Source organism: Phocoena phocoena, chromosome 15, assembly GCF_963924675.1.
Source record: "Phocoena phocoena chromosome 15, mPhoPho1.1, whole genome shotgun sequence".
Lineage (NCBI taxonomy): Eukaryota > Metazoa > Chordata > Mammalia > Artiodactyla > Phocoenidae > Phocoena > Phocoena phocoena.
Genome location: NC_089233.1, coordinates 25,795,031 through 25,816,131, shown reverse-complemented (window position 1 = coordinate 25,816,131; position 21,101 = coordinate 25,795,031). Strand labels below are relative to the sequence as shown.

General features: G+C 43.1%; 1 protein-coding gene across 1 annotated transcript; it reads left to right on the top strand.

Annotated features, from left to right (window-relative positions):
* The first annotated feature begins 7,773 nt into the window (after positions 1-7,773).
* Positions 7,774-15,929, top strand: MPV17L (MPV17 mitochondrial inner membrane protein like). Its single transcript, XM_065893012.1, has 4 exons — positions 7,774-8,083; positions 10,676-10,746; positions 15,637-15,666; positions 15,750-15,929. The coding sequence occupies exons 1-4, from the start codon at positions 7,774-7,776 to the stop codon at positions 15,927-15,929; spliced, it is 591 nt and encodes a 196-aa protein (XP_065749084.1).
* Positions 15,930-21,101: the final 5,172 nt, after the last annotated feature.

Below are 21,101 nucleotides of genomic sequence, written 5' to 3'. Positions count from 1 at the left end.
GGGGTTCTGAGCTTCCATGTCCTCTCTGGGGACCACTCTTCCCCAAATCTCCACACGTTCACCAACCTGGAAGCTCTCTGAACCCCATCATCTTGGGGTTTTATGGAAGCTTCTTTACAAAGGCGCAGTTGATTAAATCCTTGTCCACTGGTGATTGCTTCAATCTCCAGTCCCCAGCCTGCATCCCCAGATGTGGGTGTGGGACTAAAAGTTCTAACCCTCTAATGATGAGATCGGTTTCCCCTGGCAACAAGCCCACTCTTAGAAGCTTTCCAAAAGTTACCACAATAACATAAGCTCAGGTGTGGTTGAAAGGGGCTTGTTATGAACAACAAGACACTCCTTTTATATCGAGGACTCAGAAGCTATTTCAGGCAGAGTACGAAACTGTAGACCAAATACTACAACAAAATGATGCTCCCATTGCTCTTATTACTCAGGAAATTCCAAGCATTTTAGGAACTCTGTACCAGAAACAGGACACAGACCAAATAAATATTTCTTATTATAAATCACTGTATCAAACCCTGGCACCCACTCTGGTGGTTTTGTAGCTGAGTACCTCCAATGAGTTCCCACAACAGTTTACCCTAGAGAGCAGATCTCCAGCAAATTCCACCAGCTGTCAGGGCATTAGAGCAACTGACTTCTTTGTCATTCGGTGAGACAGGGCTGTACCCTCCCAATAAGATCAGGATTTCAGCCCTAGAGGGTAGGGAGGGTTCTTGGGCGTTTTATCTCAGTCCTAGTGGTAGTGGCTGGTCCTTATGTTTGCTATTTCTATACTCTTTAGGGTTCTCTTATTATTCAATCCCTCATCATTCCAATTCCCTGCTAATAATTCTTTATACAGTCGATAATCATTATTTGGTGATTCCATATTTGCAAATTCCCCTACTTGCTAAATTTTTTTTGGAACCCCGAAGTCAATACTCTTGATGCTTTTGCTGTCATTTGAAGACATTCACACACTCAGAGCAGCAAAATATTTGAATCACCCAGCTTGCACTTTCCCAGCTACAGTCAAACAAGGTGATGCTTGGCCTTTTTGTTGTGTCTCTCATACTGCAAGCAAGTGTCCTTTTCACAGTCTATTTCCACATTTTTTGAGCTTTCTGTCAGGACTTTCACTGTTTTAAATGGCCCTCAAGGGCTTCCCTGGTGGCGCAGTGGTTGAGAGTCCGCCTGCCGATGCAGGGGACGCGGGTTCGTGCCCCGGTCCGGGAGGATCCCACATGCCGCGGAGCGGCTGGGCCCGTGACCCATGGCCGCTGGGCCTGCGCGTCCGGAGCCTGTGCTCCGCAACGGGAGAGGCCGCAGCAGTGAGAGGCCTGCGTACCACAAAAAAAAAAAAAAAAAAAAAAAAATGGCCCTCAAGTTTAGTTCTGCAGTGCTCATAGTAACTTTATAGAATGTACCTACATCAAGTAATAAGAATCGACTGTATTAAACTTTCCCTGTTCTAATTACAATGTGATTTCTCCCTCCTGATTGGATCGTACAGAGTACTAAAATCATCTCTAAACCATTATTCCACTAATTAGTTATTGCTTCCACACGTTAGTAGAGTCACACATTTTCTATAGTAAATGAAGTTTCCAGAGGTTCAAAAAAGCATAACTGGAGAAGAAAACTCTCTGAAATTAATTCCACCTTTTATGTGGGAATTCTTAATCACTTGCATATTTGAATATGCAAGATCTTTAAAGCTACCTCTAATGTTGGGTTTTTCATAATTTCAGATTTTCTATTTTATCTCTTCTTTATGTATTTTAGAACTTAAAAAGGTATTTCTTTTCCCAAAACTTAACAATGAAAAAATTAATGAAATAAATTTAATTGGCTGCTCTATTATCCCACACCAATGTGGGCAGAATAGTTTCTTAAAATAAAGCTGGTGAAAACAGAGTTCCTGAACACTCTACTTTGAATATTTCTTCCAAATGGCACATTTTCAAAGCACCAAGTCAAAGGTGGAATCTCTGATGGCCGCCATCCCTCTTAAGAAATCTGTTATCACATTTTCATACTCTATTGGGGGCAGGATAGAAGGATGGGGAAGTGTTCCAAACTTCTAAACAAGAGCAAAGGACGGGTACAATTCTCACCTTAGTACTTTGTTTTAGTTCCAATGTTAAGATGGTCTGAAAATGACCATATGGAACCAAGCACCTTTCACATAATTGGTGCCAATGCCAAGGGCATAAGAGTTGCCTAGGTCATAGAGACAGAATTCTTAGGGATGGTTTTTCCACAGCAGAGCTGAAATGCAATGATATCGTGAAGGAATTGTTTAATATCATTTCTGTTAACAGGAAAAATTAAGGCTCTGTTGGGAACCAGGCTTGTATCTTCTTTCTAACAACCTCCCCTCCTGACCTTTTCCAGCTGAGTACCCTTTCTTTCTCTCCCGTGAACATTCATATAGGAAGTCAGCAGTGGCGGTGCCTCCTACCCCCACCTCCATCATTTCAATCCTACCCACTGGAACTCATCCAAATAAAAATAATTTTTGAAAAAGAAAATCATATTTACATTTGCATAAAGCATAGCTCTTTTTATTCATCTGTAGCCACACTAAACAAAAACCTTGTGTTTACTGGGTACGCCCAGCTTCAAATCAAAGTACCCTCTTCCATTCAGGTCAAAGCTGGAGAAATTCTACTAAGAATGAAGGAAGGGGTGGGTGGGGGAGAAAAGCTTGAAAGAAGGAGAATTAGATAAGGGTTTTTATTGCCAACCTCACTTCAGGTGACAAGGAGGAAGACAGTTGCTTCAGTTTCTGGCTCTGTACTCACACCCTCAGAGACAATTGATATCTCAGAGGTGATATTGAAGGGGCTGGAGGAACTTCCATGACCTTTTCTGAAGGTCATGACTGTTTTTGAAGCTGATTGCTTCCTCTGTTCATTGGAAAACAGACCTGTTGGTCTTGGAGCCTGTTAAGAGTAGTAGCCTTTTGTTTGTCAGTAGAAATTTACAGATTAGCAAGAGAAGGTAGAAGATTTTAGACACTGCAGCCCACTTGGTGGTTCTTATTAAGCCCCCATTCATTTAAATAAAATGAAATAATAATGGTTACAAATAAGCGTCATTGTAATCATCTTAATGTATGTTTCATGTGATCCTTAGTTGTAAATTGAAGCTCAGTTCCCACATCAGTACTTTATTCCCTGCTGAAAAAGCTCTTAACAAAACACCTCTTTTCCATTTTAACACAGCACTATGTTCTCTGGTTATCCCCCAGTGTTCAGAGATATTTATGTCACATAAATGTGTTGTCTCATTATTGCCAGAGGGCTCTGAATCACAACTTGCACAGATGATGAAGCATCAATGTAATGACTTAATCTTAGAGCATCTCTTCCCTTTGAAGGCCAAGCAGGTTCTTTAGCATCTTTACTGAATGAGATTGTCTTTAAGTACTGTATTTTTTGTGGCTTTTAAGGAGAGACAAATATACAGCAATAGTCGTAAAACCATCTCAGCCTTCGAAGTATTCATTCTTTCTTTTTTTTTTTTTTTTTTTTTTGGCGGTACACGGGCCTCTCACTGTTGTGGCCTCTCCCGTTGTGGAGCACAGGCTCCGGACGCGCAGGCTCAGCGGCCATGGCTCACGGGCCCAGCCGCTCCGCGGCATGTGGGATCTTCCCAGACCGGGGCACGAACCCGCGTCCCCTGCATCGGCAGGCGGACTCTCAACCACTGCGCCACCAGGGAAGCCCCCATTCCTCTTTCTTTCAATTCCCATTAAGTAAATACATTGAGCTGCTTGATAAAGATCACCATAGATTTTGGAGGATATTTGCCTCTACAGATTGTTACCAATCTCCAGCCTCACTGGCTTTCTGTGAAGAGAAAATTAATTCATGTAGTAAAGTGCTTAGTAGAAAATCGACACCCACAGTGGGCTCTCGGTAAATGTCAGTCCCATCCCTTTGGGGTTGCCAAATTTAGCAAAATAAATTTTAAAAATAGAGGATGCCCTTGGGACTCCCCTGGCGGTGCAGTGGTTTGGATTCGAAGCTTTCACTGCAGGGGACACGGGTTTGCTCCCTGGTCAGGGAACTAAGATCCTGCAAGCTGTGAGGCCAAAAAAAGAAAAATATAGGATGCCTATTTCACTTCGAATTTCAGATGAACAGTGAAAATTTTTTTAGTGTGCCCCAAATATTGCACTGGGACATACTTACACCAAGAAGTTATTCTTTGCTCATAGGAAATTCCAAGTTAACTTGGCACCCTATATTTTACCTGGAAACCCTAATCCCTCCCCCCACCCTACTTTCCTGCAATTTTCTCCAATTTTGCTCTATTTTTCTCTCTAAAAACTTTGGTTAAGGGAATTGTGTAGGAATCATTAGGGAGATTTTCTTTTTTTCATAATGAAGACCACAATTTTCTCTAATTTAGGCAGGAACTCGTTTTTTGGGTTTTTTTTTAAGCACTGCAAATACAAATCCTTCCCACAAGCCCATAGTTTAGTGCCTGGCACATAACTGTGCTCAATGAATATTGATCAACTGAATGAATGAATGAAAGATTGCCTGGAAAAACCGATGGTCCTGATCTCAGTGTGCTGAGAAATGGGTAGTTTGATTTCAGCTAATGTGATCAATTGCTGTTAGAGGAGATCAAAAGGATTACAGAGAAGAAAGGCACGAATAATGGCCCTCCAAAGATGTCCATGTCTTAATCCACCACACCTGTGAATATGCTATTTTACACGGCAAAAGGAACTTTATAGATGACTCTTAACGTAAGGATCTTGAGATGTGGAGATCACCCTGCATTATCCAGGTAGGCTGAATGTAATCATAAGGGTCCTTCTAAGAGAGAGGGCAGGTGGGTCAGAGTCAGAAAAGACTATATGACAATGGAATGACAGAGAGAGAGATTGGAAGATGCTAGGCTGCTGACTTTGAAGGAAGGGGCCATCCAGGAATGCAAGGGGGCCTCTAGAAGCTGGAAAAGGCAAGGACATGGATTCTCTTCTAGGGCCTCTGGAGGGAATGCAGCCCATGGACCCGTTTTTTTTTCCTTTGGCTGCGCTGCGTGGTATGTAGGATCTTAGTTCCCCAACCAGGGATCCCTGCAGTGGAAGCATGGAGTCTTAACCACTGGACTGCCAGGGAAGTCCCCATGGACCCATTTTAGACTTCTGACCTCCAAACCTCTGAGGACAACAAATTTGTGGCAACTTGTCACAGCAACAATGGGAAAATAATACAAGGGGAATGTAAGTAATAAACAAAGAAAGGTGCGTGCTAGGAGCCTGCTTAGCTGGGACAAGTCTGACAGAAAGATTTACTTGGGACCAGTAACAAGCACAAGGAGAGGGGAGGGATGAGAATCAGCATATGGGTGGATAGAAAGGGTCAAAGAACACAGAAATTGGCAGATTCCCAAGAACTGAAGAGAATGGGTGTATTAATCTGCCCTAGGGCTGTCAGAACAAAATACCACAGACAAAGTGCCTTTAAAAATATGTTTTCTCCAGTTTTCTGGGCTAGAAGTCCAATGTCAAGGTGTCAGCTGGTTTGATTTCTTCTGAGGCCTCTCCCGTTGGCTTGTACGTGGCCTCCCTCTCACCATGTCCTCACATGATCTTTCCTCTGTGCATGCACTGCCCTCGTGTCTCTTTGTGTGTCCAAATTTCCTCTTCTTATTAGGACGCCAGTCAGATTGGATTAGGGCCCATCCTAAGGGCCTCATTTAAAAATTTTTTTTTAATTAATTAATTTTTGGCTGCGTTGGGTCTTCGTTGCTGTGCGCAGGCTTTCTCTAGTTGCAGTGAGCGGGGGCTACTCTTCTTTGCGGTGCGCAGGCTTCTCATTGCAGTGGCTTCTCTTGTGGAACATGGGCTCTAGGCGCGCGGGCTTCAGTAGTTGTGGCACGCGGGTTCAGTAGTTGTAGCTTGCGGGATCTAGAGCACAGGCTCAGTAGTTGTGGCACAGGGGATTAGTTGCTCCATGGCATGTGGGTTCTTCCCAGACCAGGGCTTGAAACTGTGTCCCCTGCATCGGCAGGTGGACTCTTAACCACTGTGCCACCAGGGAAGTCCCAGGGCCTCATTTTTAACTTAATCACCTCTTTAAAGGTCTTATCTCCAAATACAGTCATATTCTGAGGTACCGGGTGTTAGGGCTTCAACATATGAATTTTGGGGGCACACAATGCAGCCCATAACAGTAGGGTTGACAAACTGAGGAACAGTCTACGATATAACTGATAAGTGCCCCAGATTGGAGACTAAGGTGATCGTGATCTATGACAATTCAATACAAGGCAAAGTGATCCAGAATTGAAAGCCAGTCCTTGACAAAGGACTTTAGTGGGACAATTGGCAATAGTTTGAATAAGGTCTGTAGATTGGGTAATAGTATTACATCAGTCGTTCTGAAAATTGTACTATGGTTATATAAGATGTCAATATTGGGGGAAGCTTGGTTGAAGAATATATGGGAACTCTGTACTATTTTTGCAAGTTTTCAGAAAGTCTGGAATTATTTCAAAATAAAAAGTTAAAAATCAAAATATTAATAGTTAACTAAAATAGGATAAACAAATAGAAGAGAGAGGGAGAAAATGAAAATGGAATTGGGTGTGACAATGAAGGAAGGAAAAATAGAGGAAAAGAAGCAAAGAGGAACTGATTTCCATGAGGTCAGAGGTTACATCTGCTGTTTGGGTTTCCAATGACCCCCTGCTTTTGGGAGCTCAGCATATGATTTGGGAGGTAATATTCATTGAGGCACAGACTCTGAAAAGAAGGCAGTAGCCCCATTGAATCCCACCTCACATTCATGAAAGGCCTCAAAGTTTAACTTCTGACATTGTCTCTAAAGACTGTTACATAGTCAGTGTGTGTGTCGAAAGTGTGAATTCCTTGTATGTTAAGACATTTAAAATACACTGCCATCTTGGTAACTGAGTTTTGGTATTCTGCCCACACCACTTTTTTCCCCCAATTTTTCCCTTCTTTTTTAACCTTTTTTGGTTCGTTTTGAGATATAATTCACATACCATACAATTCACCATTTTAAAGTGTAATTAGGGACTTCCCTGTTGGCTCAGTGGTTAAGAATCCGCCTGCCAGTGCAGGGGACACGGGTTCCAGCTCTGGTCTGCAGAGCAACTAAGCCCGTGGGCCACAACTACCGAAGCCCGTGCGCCTAGAGCCAGTGCTCCCCAACAAGAGAAGCCACTGCAAGGAGAAGCCCCCGCACCACAACGAAGAGTAGCCCCCGCTCGCCGCAACTAGAGAAAGCCTGCGCGCAGCAACGAAGGCCCAACGCAGCCAAAAATAAATAAATAAATAAATTTTTTTTTAAAAAAGGGTCTTTAATGGTTTTCCGTGCAACTGTTACCACTATCTAATTATACAATAGTTCATCACCCCAAAAAAGAATCCCACACCCGGTTAGCAGTCACTTCGCATGCCCCCCCATTGCCCATCCCCTTAAGTCTGTAAGGATTTGCCTGTTCTGGACATGACTTGTAAGGGGTTAATGCATATGCGGACCAGCAGTATTTCAAAAGCTCAGCCTCCAGGATCGCCAGTGGCCACGGGATTGGTCGGTGCAGTTGGGTGTACGCGGGGCGCCCAATCGCCTTCGAGCGTGGAGAGGAGGCAGGTGCAGGTGGCGGGAGACGGTGCGCCGGTGGCTGGGGGCAGAGGGCGGAGGCCGGGGGGTAGGGGGTAGGGGGCAGGGGGCGGTGGGCGTGGCCCGGAGCTGGCGGCGGTCGCTGGCCGGCGCCCAGGGCACGGGCATGGCGGGCTGGTGGCGGGAGCTCCTGCGCACCGTCCGGCGCTACCCTTGGCCCATGAACGTGCTGCTCTACGCCGCGCTCTTCTCAGCCGGCGACGCGCTGCAGCAGCGGCTGCGAGGCGGCCCTGCTGACTGGCGGCAGACGCGGCACGTGGCCACCGTGGCCATGGCCTTCCACGCGAATTTCAACTACGTGTGGCTGCGCCTGCTGGAGCGCGCGCTGCCGGGGCGCGCGCCGCGCGCCGTCCTGGCCAAGGTGCTGTGCGACCAGGCGTTCGGCGGGCCGGTGTACCTCTCTGCCTTCTACTTCAGTGAGTAGCCTTGCCAGGCACCTGGGGGCCGGAACTGGGGGACGGAGGCGGATCCGGAATTGGGGGACGAGAGGCAGGGGTCGGGGTTTCAGGGGCTGGGACCAGGCAGGAGCCTAGGGCTCTGGGGGCCGGGGACCGGGGCTGGAATCCTGGGGTGGGGGCCAGGGTTCAGGAGACTGGGAGGGTCTGGATAAGGGCCGGAGGTCGAGGTGCGAGGGTCGAGAAGTTTGGGGACCGTGGATTAACAGGATTGAGGGGAAAGAAATTGAGGGAAGGTTGCCGGAGAGGCCAGGAATTAGGGGGCCAGGTCGCAGTTCGGACGCTGGGTTGCGCGTAGTCTGGGGCTGGAGGTTTCAGGGGGCCTGGGGCGTACGTAGGCCGGAAGTGGGGAGGCAGGGCTGGGGATCCATTTTCCCCTGATAAAGGTCCACGGGAACGTCGAGGAGACCCCCAGCTTGCTACCATGTCAGCTGTGAGCCCCGTGACCATGTTGTGGGGCGGGGTCTCCTTTCCACTGGCGGGATACTCCTTTTCAACATACAAACAAAAGGTGAGGGGATTCAGGATGGTGCGGGCAGAGCCGGTGGAATCTGAGGTGCGGCCTGGTTCCCCTCAAAATGTGTGCTCAGGGCGGTAGTCCTGCTTTTGTAACAAGATTTCCCTGAAGGGGGTCCCATCCCCATATCAAAACCCACAGAAAATGTCAGGAGACCTCGGACCCCTGCCATGAGAGGACTCTGTACCTGTGAGGGTCTGGGGAGCCCCCTCCTCAAAAAGTCCACCCTGGAGCCTGAGGGCCTGACTTTGGGAACCTTTCTTAGCGCCCTAAATTCTAAAAACAATGTCAAGGGCCCTGTGGCCTTCATCTTCATAGCGTTTTCTATTGCTAGGAAGGGAGTGGGCAGGGGAGGGTCACCCAATCCCCTAAGAAAATTCAAGGGTCCTAGGCCTGGCCTTGGCATTGGGGATCACAGATCCCCCAAGGGGTCTTGTCAGTGGCTGTTGGTGCTTTCTTCTAAACTGTGTTGAAGTGGTCAAGTCACCACTTTGAAGGAACCTACACTGCCCCTTGGATCTTATTTTGGGGGCCAGAGTCACTCACAAACTCCGCAGGAAACATGCCTGATGCAGTGCCAACCACATGGCCCATGGAGTCAGTGAGGTCAGGGGATAGAGGACCTGAGACCAGGAGCTGCCTGATTTATCAGAAGATCTGTCTCTGATCCCAGCGCGTGACTTCCAGGCCAGATTGGCAAACAGGTTCCTCATGCCTGTTACTGCAGTGCCCTTGTACTCTGGTGATGGGATGGAGGGTTGGGAGCTGCTGGCATTTGGGAGTCAGATTCCTATCTAATCCTCAAACAACCCAGTGAGGCAGGTATTGTTATTCCCATGTTACAGACAAGGAAACTGAGGCTCAAAGGGATAAACGACCTACCCGAAAGCAACACAATCCATATTATGGTCTTCATCTCCCTGGGGGGATGTCAGCGTTCCTGAAACCAGAAAGATGCTGCAGTCACAGGGCTGCTGGGGCCTGTGGTTCAAGCCTGAGGCCCCTGAAACCGATTCTTGCCCACATTGCTTAAACTGAAGGGGGAATGGTGGGAAGGGGGTGGGTTGGATGTTTATTCAAGGCACTTCAGACCTGGAAATTGCCTGTATCAGATGTTCCTTTGTGCTGGGGCTGCCTTGGGAGGTAGAATAGTTGTGATTGAAAGGTCTGGCTCGGAATCCACACCTGGGTTGGACTTGGATCACTATCAACCTCTCTGAGCTCTTTTCCTCCTCTGCAACTCCATCATCCTTAGCTGAGGGTTAGGAGAGTCAGATGAAAGAAAACACATCAAGTGCTTAGCCCTTAATTAGTGCTGGGTAAGTGGAATACTATTACCAATATTGGGTTCGGTTTTCTTACTGGTCCTGTTCTAAGAATCCCCGGCAATTGACTGAAAAGATTTTATTTCCCCTTCTTCCTAATAAGAGTTGGAGGAGACTTTTTAAAGCACTGTCATTTTCACACCTTTCCTAAAATAGGAGGGTTTTGTCCTTGTTCCCTGACTTCCTTTTCAGGGTTGTTGAACGTCAAAGTTTTCCAGATGTTTTTAGGAAGTCTGAACTGGTGTTCTGCTTTCAAATTCCATTTAGAAAGCCTCTTAGATGGGAAATCTGCAGTTGCTAGAATACCCAGAGTCCAGCAGCCTTTTTGTAAAAGAAGGAAATTAAATTTTTTAAATTTTAAACATTTCACAACATGTTTTGAAGGGAGAGAAGAAAAGTCACCAATAGTCCCACCATGCTAACACTGAGGTTTTTGTGAATTCTCTAACAGCTTTTTAAAAAAATAATCATTCTGCTATAACTCGGTACCCTGCTATTCTCAGTTCATATTTATCATCACTTTAAAATTTACCTAACTTTAGAATGGAGATTATCTTTTGTTTTCACTGTTGGGTCAGACGGAACATACTGAGTTAGTGATGGTGGTGGTTACCTTGCATACTGGAATAGAAAACTTGAACATGAGCTGTTATACAGTATTCTTCGTATTAAATCTTTTAAAATTCTTCTGGTGTGTGTTTTTTCAAATAGGCATGAGTATTCTCCAGGAAAAGGATGACATATTTTTGGACCTGAGACCGAAATTCTGGAATACATATAAGGTAAGACAGACTTTTAAAAATACGACCAGGATCTTTTTGTATCTTTTTAACATTAAATACATTTAAATAAAAATATTCTTGGGTTTCCCTGGTGGCGCAGTGGTTGAGAGTCCGCCTGCCGATGCAGGGGACGCAGGTTTGTGCCCCGGTCTGGGAAGATCCCACATGCCACGGAGTGGCTGGGCCCATGAGCCATGGCCGCTGAGCCTGCGCATCTGGAGCCTGTGCTCCGCAACGGGAGAGGCCACAACAGTGAGGGGCCCGTGTACCACAAAAAAAAAAAAAAAAATCTTAAATTAGGGCTCCAGTTGGTTAGCACAGGGTACTATATTTTGACAGATCTTAAATTTGTTTTGATAGTTGAATGAGAAGCTTTAAGAGTGTCTATATGTGTCTCTGAATTTTAGTCAGTGTTCACAACGATTTCTGACATTCTTATATTTATTCTTGTTAGCGATCACAGTGATTTTTTTGGAGCCAAAGAAGTTATTGCAAAATAGGAATAGTAGAATGTGAGTGGCTTAATGGAATCATTCTCACATTTAGAGCTGATGTTTCCAAGTGTGCATTCTGCTGAGTCCCTATGAAAGGAACCTTCTTGACATCACAGAGGTATTTACAGAAAAGGAAGATGTTTCCCAGGGTTATCCTGAGGCTGGAATCAAGTCACCTCTTGTCCTGTTTGCTTAGTACAAATATATATATGATCCAATCCCACAAATATCTATTCATTTATTCAATGAAGATTTATTGAGCAGTGTCCTCAAGACCTGGCAGAGTCAGGGGTGCTTTCCATCTCTGGCCTAGTGTGATTCTATTAATGACAATGTTTGATTCTATTATTAATGACAATGAGGTGAATTTTCAGGATTCCAGAATATACACAGCCTTGTCTAGGGCTCCACATCTACTTAATTCCTGATCAGAAGCAGTGCCAAGCCACCCCCAGCCATCCCGCCAGCCTCACCACACCCCCAGCATCTTCTGTTGAGCTATTCTGAGCACGAGAACCATTATCACCCGCTTGGTGGTTGAAGGCAGATGACAGGGAGGGTGGAAGCCACATGCTGCCGAGCCCCTCCGGGGGGAAAAGCATTCAGAACTCTTGTTACTTCTCTTGAGGCAAAAATTATGGGCCCATGGTGACAACCAAATATGATTTTCTTCTGCTTTACTTTGGGAAAGGAACAAATTTGCCCATGATGTTATAGATCTCATGGAGATAGGTGCATCTGACATTTATACATTTATACGAAGAGCAAGCCAAGCAGAGTTGTAAAAGAAAGGGCCTGTGACCAAGGATTTGCAGATGTTTCAGACTCTCTTTCTTTGATGAAGACATACAGGCTATCTTCATTGGGTAGAAACGTGGCGACTTTTACACACCTTTTTAAAAACAGTGGTTCTGGGATTTCCCTGGTGGTCTAGCGGTTAAGACTCTTCACTCCCAATGCAGGGGGCCCAGGTTCGATCCCTGGTCAGGGAACTAGATTCCACATGCCGCAACTAAAGATCCCGCACGCGGCAACGAAGATCATGGGTGCTGCAACTAAGACCTGGTACGGCCAAATAAATAAATAAATAAATATTTTTAAAAAAACAAAAACAAAAAGCAAAACACAACAAAAACAGTGGTTCCAAATGAGTCAGTTGTATCTATGCCCTTGAGAAGAAAGAGGGTACCGGCAGTCTGATGCCCAGCACCATTTGGGGACTTTCCTGAAGATCTCCCATAACAAGAAACTATCTGCTAGGTATTGCACTAGGTGTTAGCAGAAGATAACACAAAACATATATAGATATAGATATAGAGAGATATACACGCACACACATTGCTACTGTCTTTAAGGGACTTACAATGTCGTGGGGTAGATAGACAAGTAAATAGACAAACATTAACCTCAATGCCAGGAGCAGTGCTCAGAGCATGCAAACGGGTACTTAGCACAGCACGGAGATGTAAGGGTGCGGCTCAAGGAAAGCTTCCGGGGGCAGGTTATGCCTGAGCGGAGTCTTAAAGAACTCAGGGGAGTTAGGCGGATACCTGGGGCCTTTCCAGGGGCAGAAGGAGCCGAGGAAGGAATGCATAAAACACCGTGGTGTACCTGTAAGGGAGAAACTACAAGAGATGCTATTCATAGAATATAAGATATGAATTGAGGAACAACTGCAAATGACTTTGGATCTTGGAAGGTGTTGAAGGCCATGCCAAGGATCTTGCACTTAAGTGATTACTGGCAAGGGAGACCAGTTAGAGGGTTACTGTGACCAAGTTCACGTAAGAAATCATGAAGCAGTGGGCAGAGGAAGGATTTCAAAAATACTTAGGAGATAGAATTGGTAGGTCTTGATGATGGATTGGAAGTAGGGTTGATGGGCAAGGACACATCTACGGTGACCCATCCGCATTTACTGGGTAGCACGCAGCATTCTGTAAGCAAGAGCCCACTTTTCTCTCCCGGTTATTTGCTTATTTCTCTGTCATCAGTAGGGACTCAGGGATTCCCATTTTTTCGATGGTTTATAATTCATTGCTGTGTTTAATTATTTTTGTTTTGCAAATGTCCCAGACTTGGCCAGTGAGAGTTGCTTCAAGCTGGCTCCTATTTCCTTGTGATAGTCCCCCCATCTTTTTTTTTAAGCCACTTCCTTACTTTATATCATAAAGATAGATGTTCTAGGCTCATCTTGTACCTTGTACCTGCCCTACTCTGGCCCTGGAATCAACCATTTCTTTGAGGAGTCCTTTTTCCTTTTTGTGGGGAATGGCATAGGAGACCAAGATCTGCACACTGACTGAGGCTACATTCTGAAGAAAAAAAATTGCCATAAGAAGTGAAGCCATGTTTGGATGGGTTTTTCCTAAAGTAGTACATTCTTTTTTTAAAAAATAAATTTATTTATTTATTCATTTATTTAATTTTTTTTTTTTTTTTTTTTTTTTTGCGGTACGCGGGCTTCTCACCGCTGTGGCCTCTCCCGTTGCGGAGCACAGGCTCCGGACGCGCAGGCCCAGCGGCCATGGCTCACGGGGCCAGCCGCTCCGCGGCATGTGGGATCCTCCCGGACCAGGGCACGAACCCGCGTCCCCCGCATCGGCAGGCGGACTCCCAACCACTGCGCCACCAGGGAAGCCCCCATTTATTTAATTTTTGGCTGTATTGGGTCTTTGCTGCTGCACGCGGGTTTTCTCTAGTTGCTGAGAGCGGGAGCTACTCTTCGTTGCGGTGCGCGGGCTTCTCATTGCGGTGGCTTCTCTTGTTGCAGAGCGCGGGCTCTAGGCACATGGGCTTCAGTAGTTGTGGCCCGCGGACTCTAGAGCACAGGCTCAGTAGTTGTGGTGCACAGGCTTAGTTGCTCCACGGCATGTGGGATCTTCCCGGACCAGGGCTCGAACCCATGTCTCCTGCGTTGGCACGCGGATTCTTAACCACTGCATCACCAGGGAAGCCCCTAAAGTAGTAAATTCTTAAATGAGTATACACTTTAAACTTTAAATAGCTTTTATTGCAACAGTTTATTATAGAAACTTTAGAAAATAAAAATCAGTAAAAACAAAAAAAAAATAATACCACCTTTATATTACTAGTGTAATACCACTTGTAAGGACTATTTTAAAAACCTCTAGCTTTTTTTTTTTTTTTTTGCGGTACGCGGGCCTCTCACTGTTGTGGCCTCTCCCGTTGCGGAGCACAGGCTCCGGACGCGCAGGCTCAGCGGCCATGGCTCACGGGCCCAGCCGCTCCGCAGCATGTGGGATCTTCCCGGACCAGGGCACGAACCCGTGTCCCCTGCATCGGCAGGCGGACTCTCAACCACTGCGCCACCAGGGAAGCCCCTAGCTTTTTTTTTTTTAAGATATAATTTACATACCAAGATCTCTATCTTTAAAAAAAAATCCATAATGATGACTCTTGTCAGAATGAACAGGTTAAAGCCTGTTAAAATAAATTCATCTTTTTTTTTTTTTGGCCACACTACGCGGCTTGCAGGATCTTAGTTCCCTGACCAGGGATCACACCTGGGCCCCACCACTGAAAGCCCCGAGTCCTCACCCCTGGACCACCAGGGAATTCCCACAAATAAATACATCTTAAAAGCTAAACTTATTCTGTAGCATGAAGTAGTTAGAATATATTATTATCAAATCACCATAAAGGACAGTTTAGAGTTTTAAAAATTGATTGATGATCCTGTATTTTATCAATATTTCCCTTGCATCATTTGCATGGGCAAACAGGAAAATTGCAATATATAAATATGTGTTGTGGACTTCCCTGGTGGCTCAGTGGTTAAGAACATGCCTGCCAATGCAGGGGACATGGGTTCGAGCCCTAGTCCGGGAAGATCCCACATGCCGTGGAGCAACTGAGTCCGTGAGCCACAGCTACTGAGCCTGCATGCCACAACTACTGAAGTCTGCGCGCCTAGAGCCCGCGCTCTGCAACAAGAGAAGCCACCGCAATGAGAAGCCCGCATACCACAACAAAGAGTAGCTCCGCCTCGCCGCAACTAGAGAAAGCCCGCACGCAGCAACGAAGGCCCAACGCAGCCAAAAGTAAAATATAAATAAATTTAAATAAATAAATATGTGTTGTTATTTTGAAAGCAGTTGTCTTCCAGAATTGGTACTGATTCAGGTAGACTTTTTATTGTAAATTTGTGAATATAATAAAAATCTTTATTCCTGTGCCTAACGGCTGTTTGTACAACTCCTTACCCTCTTCCACTCAAGAGACCATAAGTAGTCTAATTTAATCTGCTTAGTCTGAAATGTAATACCACGTCCACATTCCACCCGCCTGGTGTTTCTCAATGCTTAATACAAAGAACTGTGTGATCGTTTTGTGCGATTAAAAAGCATCCTAATAAAGTTTTTCTTTATTCCAGAGTGGTCTGATGTACTGGCCTTTTGTACAGGTGAGTTTCAAACTACTTAGAATGCCAACTCATGGGTCTGGTTTATATGGAGCCCTAAAAGACTCTTTCTCTCTTCGTTATAGCTGACCAACTTCAGCCTCGTTCCTGTTCACTGGAGAACAGCTTACACTGGGCTTTGTGGTTTTCTGTGGGCCACTTTCCTCTGCTTTTCACAACAGGGTGGTGATGGTACCTTGAAGTCAGCTTTTACTTTCCTTTATATAAAGGGAACAAATGAAGTTGAAAGACCCCCAGAGAAATGACAAGTCAAGAACTCCCTGAAATTGCCTAATTTTTTTCCCTTAAATGCAGAGAATTGCCTGCAGATGAAGTAGCCTGCTTACCAAGTTATGTGCGGCATTTTGAAGAATTACTATTCTGTAGATCTGATTGTTTTGTTTTGTTTTGTTTTTTTATTGCGGTACACGGGCCTCTCACTGTTGTGGCCTCTCCCGTTGCGGAGCACAGGCTCCGGACTTGCAGGCTCAACGGCCATGGCTCATGGGCCCAGCCACTCTGCGGCATGTGGGATCTTCCCGGACTGGGGCACGAACCTGTGTCCCCTACATCGGCAGGCGGACACTCAACCATTGCGCCACCAGAGAAGCCCGACCCAATTGTTTTTTAATTAGCAATGATAACTTTCAATTCTATTCAGATCTCCTTTTTTTTCATTCTAATCCGAAAGTATTATTGATACTTCTCTAGTATTTTCTCTTCCCTAATACTTTGGTTAATATCAATAACAGTGGCAGAATGGCAGTTTATAATCATTACTATTTCTGGTCCAATATTTTATTGCCAGTTGATTTAAGGAGCTTCCATTTTGATTGTACACATCTCTCTTCTAAAATCTCAGGTTATCTCTTAAACACTTTTGGCTCAGATTACCTTTTATACCAAAAATAGTCCTTATAGTTAATTTCTGTTTACACAGAATTCAATCAGGAATATGGAATAACCAGATTTTCCCCTAAAATGTTGTATAATAATTTATTGTTATGCTAATACTAAAGTTCTACAAGTACGTTTTATGTACGAAGAAATGTGCACAGTGTATGATTAGTGTTCTGTATAGAGTGTATTTTACTGATGTCTTCTACTTTTATAGTTTTTAATTATTTTTTTAGTTAATGTTTTTTAGTTTTCAGCATAGTCACTTGGCTAAATATCCCATTTCCTAGATATACGAAATATATAAAATATTTCGCTTTTAAAAGAAATATATTGAGTGAAGTTTCTAAAAAAAATTAATAAGTTTTCTTCTGGAAGGGAGAACTCTATTCCATAAAGTTCCAGGGAAAATGGTTACCCCAAATTCACGCTGATGTTATCTTTTTTAAAATTAGTGCTTTAACATAAATCTTTATAGGTAATCTTTAAAGTGTACATGAGAAACTTGATCCAGTTTTTCAGATTTACTCAGTTTTTCTAACTTCAAAACCAGTGGGTTTAACAATTACTTGACTATTTCAAGAAATTTTAGCAATTTTCAGCTGAGAATTGCATCACTATTCTGTTGCTTCCCATGGAGTGTTTCACAGATTTAAAGATGTGAAGCACTGAGATATTAATATATTTATCTTGAGAATTTATATTTAAGATTAATTTAAGAATGTATGCCTAAATATTTTAAGCAAATAATTTATATAACTTGTAATATAAATTTATATGCCATAAGTAAATAACTTTTAAGTGTGGATTTATTTGAATTTAACAGATATGAATATATTTTACATTATTGGGGCAAGAGTAAGGAAATTTCTAGATAGTTTAGTTCTAAAATAATTTTTTTTCAGTAGTTTTAAAAGTAGTTCGTACAACAGAAGAGCTATTTCACAACATATAAGACACGTTTTGTCATTTGAAAAGAATATCCAGAGTAACTACAGAAAGAACTACCTGGCAATCTTTTAGATGAGCTTCAATATTACTTATGGTGGAAGAATAGTGTTTGGGAAAATATTTCAGAAAATGAACCTTTTTTATACTGTCGAGGGGGAAAAGCTTATTATTCATAAAAGTATGATAATCTTTACTCAATAATGTGTTACTCTGTACTGTAGAGAGAATATGTAGCATGTATTCTCTGAATTTTTGCAAATAATACCCTTTTAATTTTTATGCAGGACTACTTTTTTTTTTTGGTGTGAGAAATGGAACTCATTCGAAATAATGCAGTGTTTGTTTTAAAATGCTGCTGTCCTTGGTAAAACACGCTCTCAACCTTCCAGTGTTTAGAACAGAGCAGGGGGCTCTTACTCTTCTTCCAGGTTTTCCCATTCATAAGGTTTCTTTAACTTTCTTGTGTGTTGCCACCTGGCCCCTTTTCTGGCCCCCTGGTTGCTCAGGCAAAGGCAAAACCTTTCATTGATTTCCCTTGACAGAGTTGAGGTAGACTGGATTTTCAAAACAACTTTACCTAATACGTGTAGAAAACAAAAGGGAAATTTAGAGGATGTTGAAGCATTTTTTTGAAAAAAGTTTACAGAATATTGCTTTTTGATCCTGGGTCCTGGCATTTGAGGTATTTACGTTGTAACTCTAATGGCACCTACCCAGCTTTCCTACTTTTCTGATGCCCTGATGGTCATCGTATGGTTATGCCATTGGCCACCACTACCGGGGAGTTGTCTCCTTGGCCCTGCTACCAGTAAAATCAAGAGTGCCCAGTCCCATCTTTTTGGACTCGTGGTTTCCATTTCCAGTCTCAGATATAGGCCTTTTACCCAGATAACTGAAAAATGATTACTCAGTTCAGGGGAGATCTTTTCCTTCTATACAAGTGGATGCAACCATCCTTATAGTCCACCAGGATAACCATAGTAGATAAAATTTCATAACCCTTATGTAAATAATAAATGTTATTAAAGGGCCACTGTAGGGATGTGAAGAGGGTAAACAGCAAGGTGATAACTGTTAAAAGAAGTCCGTGGTCTAGTTGGGAGTATAAGTGAAGAAATTGATAATCAGGTTCTCAGGACATCTAATCCGATTCATCATTCATTGCTTGAACAGCATCTGTGACAAGTGGTCAATAGAAAGCTTGAATATTACTCAAGTAATGCCTCCCAGCTGTAGGTTAGTGACATAAGCAGTAGGTACTTTGAAATCATGGTGCCCGAGGCAACCTGGGAAGGCTCCATGGAGGAGATGCCTGAGCTGGGTCTTGAAGGATGGAAAGTCGCAAGACTGAAGGTCTGTGAACTGGAGTGGTGATGATAGGATCAGATGAGATGAGATCTTGAAAGAGAGAGAAGAAAAAGAAAAGGCATTTAAGTTCTAAATTAGAGGGAAATTTCCATTGGCTGTTCCTCAACTTTGAATAAAGTAGATGTTTCTGTCCAGCTTACTTGTAATTAAAAATCATGCATAATTTGTAACCTATCAGTCTTTTTCATTTGTAGGAAAATTAATGAAAGTTATTCCCTTTTAGCTATATCATAGTGGGTTTGGTGAGGAAAAATTAGGCAACGTGAGAGTTTACAAGTTTGCAATTTTTTTTGCATAAAAATTTCTGATAACAAGTTTGAGAGTGGCATGTAAAAATATTTTCCTCAAAATCTGTCAGTAAGGTGATTCAGCAGACAAAGTGATTATCTGCCCACTACACAGTCAGTGAGATTTTGCATTTAGGGGTTCATGAGATTTTGCATTTAGGGGTTCATGAAGGGTGCTTTAGGAAAACTTTATCTTATTTGTATTGATGTTTTGGGGGGCCAGAATAAGAAAAGTGTTTAATGAATCAGATAAATTACAGCTACTAAAAGATAATTCGAAGAGAAAAACAGTTTCACATTCTAGTACTTCATTAATAATTACAATTTTGGTTTTTAATACTTTGAAGAAAATTTTGTTTCATTTCTTTCACTGTAAAGCACATAGATATAGAGATTTAACTTTGGTATTTCAGGTTGTGTCTAAATAAGGCCTCCAAATCAACTGTGTTAACCACAACCAAATTAAACATAGATAGTCTCTCTAATTGAGGTAGATGACCCAGAATTACAATTTCTAACTCACCCATACTTTATTTCTCTCCAAGAATTGTCATCCTTTAGGATTCATTTGAAGCTATTGAAAAATATCTTTTGCTAGGTGGGCAATTTACTTTTAGTTCAGTGAAATTTTATGTGAATTTCTATAGTGTTTGCCAAAACAAATTATACCCAGAACACGCTTAACCATATATTCTGGAGGCAGCTTTCGTTTGAAATTAGGTTCATTAAATTAGAAATTTAATGGATTTTTTGTGCCTGAAGATCTTGACCTTGCATTGACTACACTTAACCTAGTTTTACCCACAATGTTTAGAATCTAAAGGAACAGAAAATGCAATTAAACAACTATTGAAAATTTTTCTTTTAATAATGGGGAATAAGTGAAAGGGGAAATCTGGAGATTAACAATAAAGGATGTACTTGGAATTTCAAGCTACTGTGAGCAGTAGCCAACCAAGTGAATAAAATGGAATAATTAGTAACTGAGTAACATTATTGGCATATATCAGTTAGAAGCATATCTTTTTTTAGTTCTCTTCCCCCTTGTGTCTTCCTTTCCTTAAATCTTTATTTATCTATACCTTCCTTTCTTTCTCTGTCGAATGGCCATAACAAGCCCCCTTCTCCTGTCCTTCATCCCTCCCTAACCCTGACCACCCAAGACAATCCAAGGGGACAGAATAACTGTGATGAAGTTAGGGATCAGACTACTTAAGTGACATAACAGCCATGATGTACAGAGATGGTAGCAGAGCCTCCTCTTTGGATCTTTTCTTCCCTCTGGGGGAAGAAAATGTGGAAGGATCAATCAGCCCTAGGGAGAATTTTGAAGTGAGTGAACATTCTGGAGGCAGCTTCCATTAGAAATTAGGTTCATTTTCTGAAAGTATTAGAAAGTTAATGGGTCCTTGTACTTGAAGATTTTGACCTTGAAGTGTCCCCTTTCTTTTCAGAGATGCTCTCCTTCCTCTGGATGCCCGTTCCCTGCATTCTCTCTGACTTAGTGCGATATCTTCCAAATCAGTTCTCGTGTCTTTTCCTCACCTCTCAAAACTCCCATTCTCTCTATCTGACTGATTTCAGCTACATTTAGAAAAGTAGGTTTATTAAGCTAATTTACTGAGATGTGGATGACAGCCTTTCTAGTTGAGTTTTGTTTTGTTTTGTTTTAATTGCTAACACAAATGAATCTCTGGATGGAATTTTAGTACCTATTGCTGTGGTGGGAGGGGGTGGAGATAAGAGGGTATTTTGTGGCAAGAAGACCTCTGAGACACTTTACATTATGCTGTCTATCATTGCAATGTATTGTGAACCTTCCACAATAGATAATCATTATCTGTTTGCATATTTGTATTCCTTTCTAGACTGAGCTTCTGGAGGGAAGAATATATTTCTTATGCATACTTGTATCTGAAATGTCTAGCACAGTGT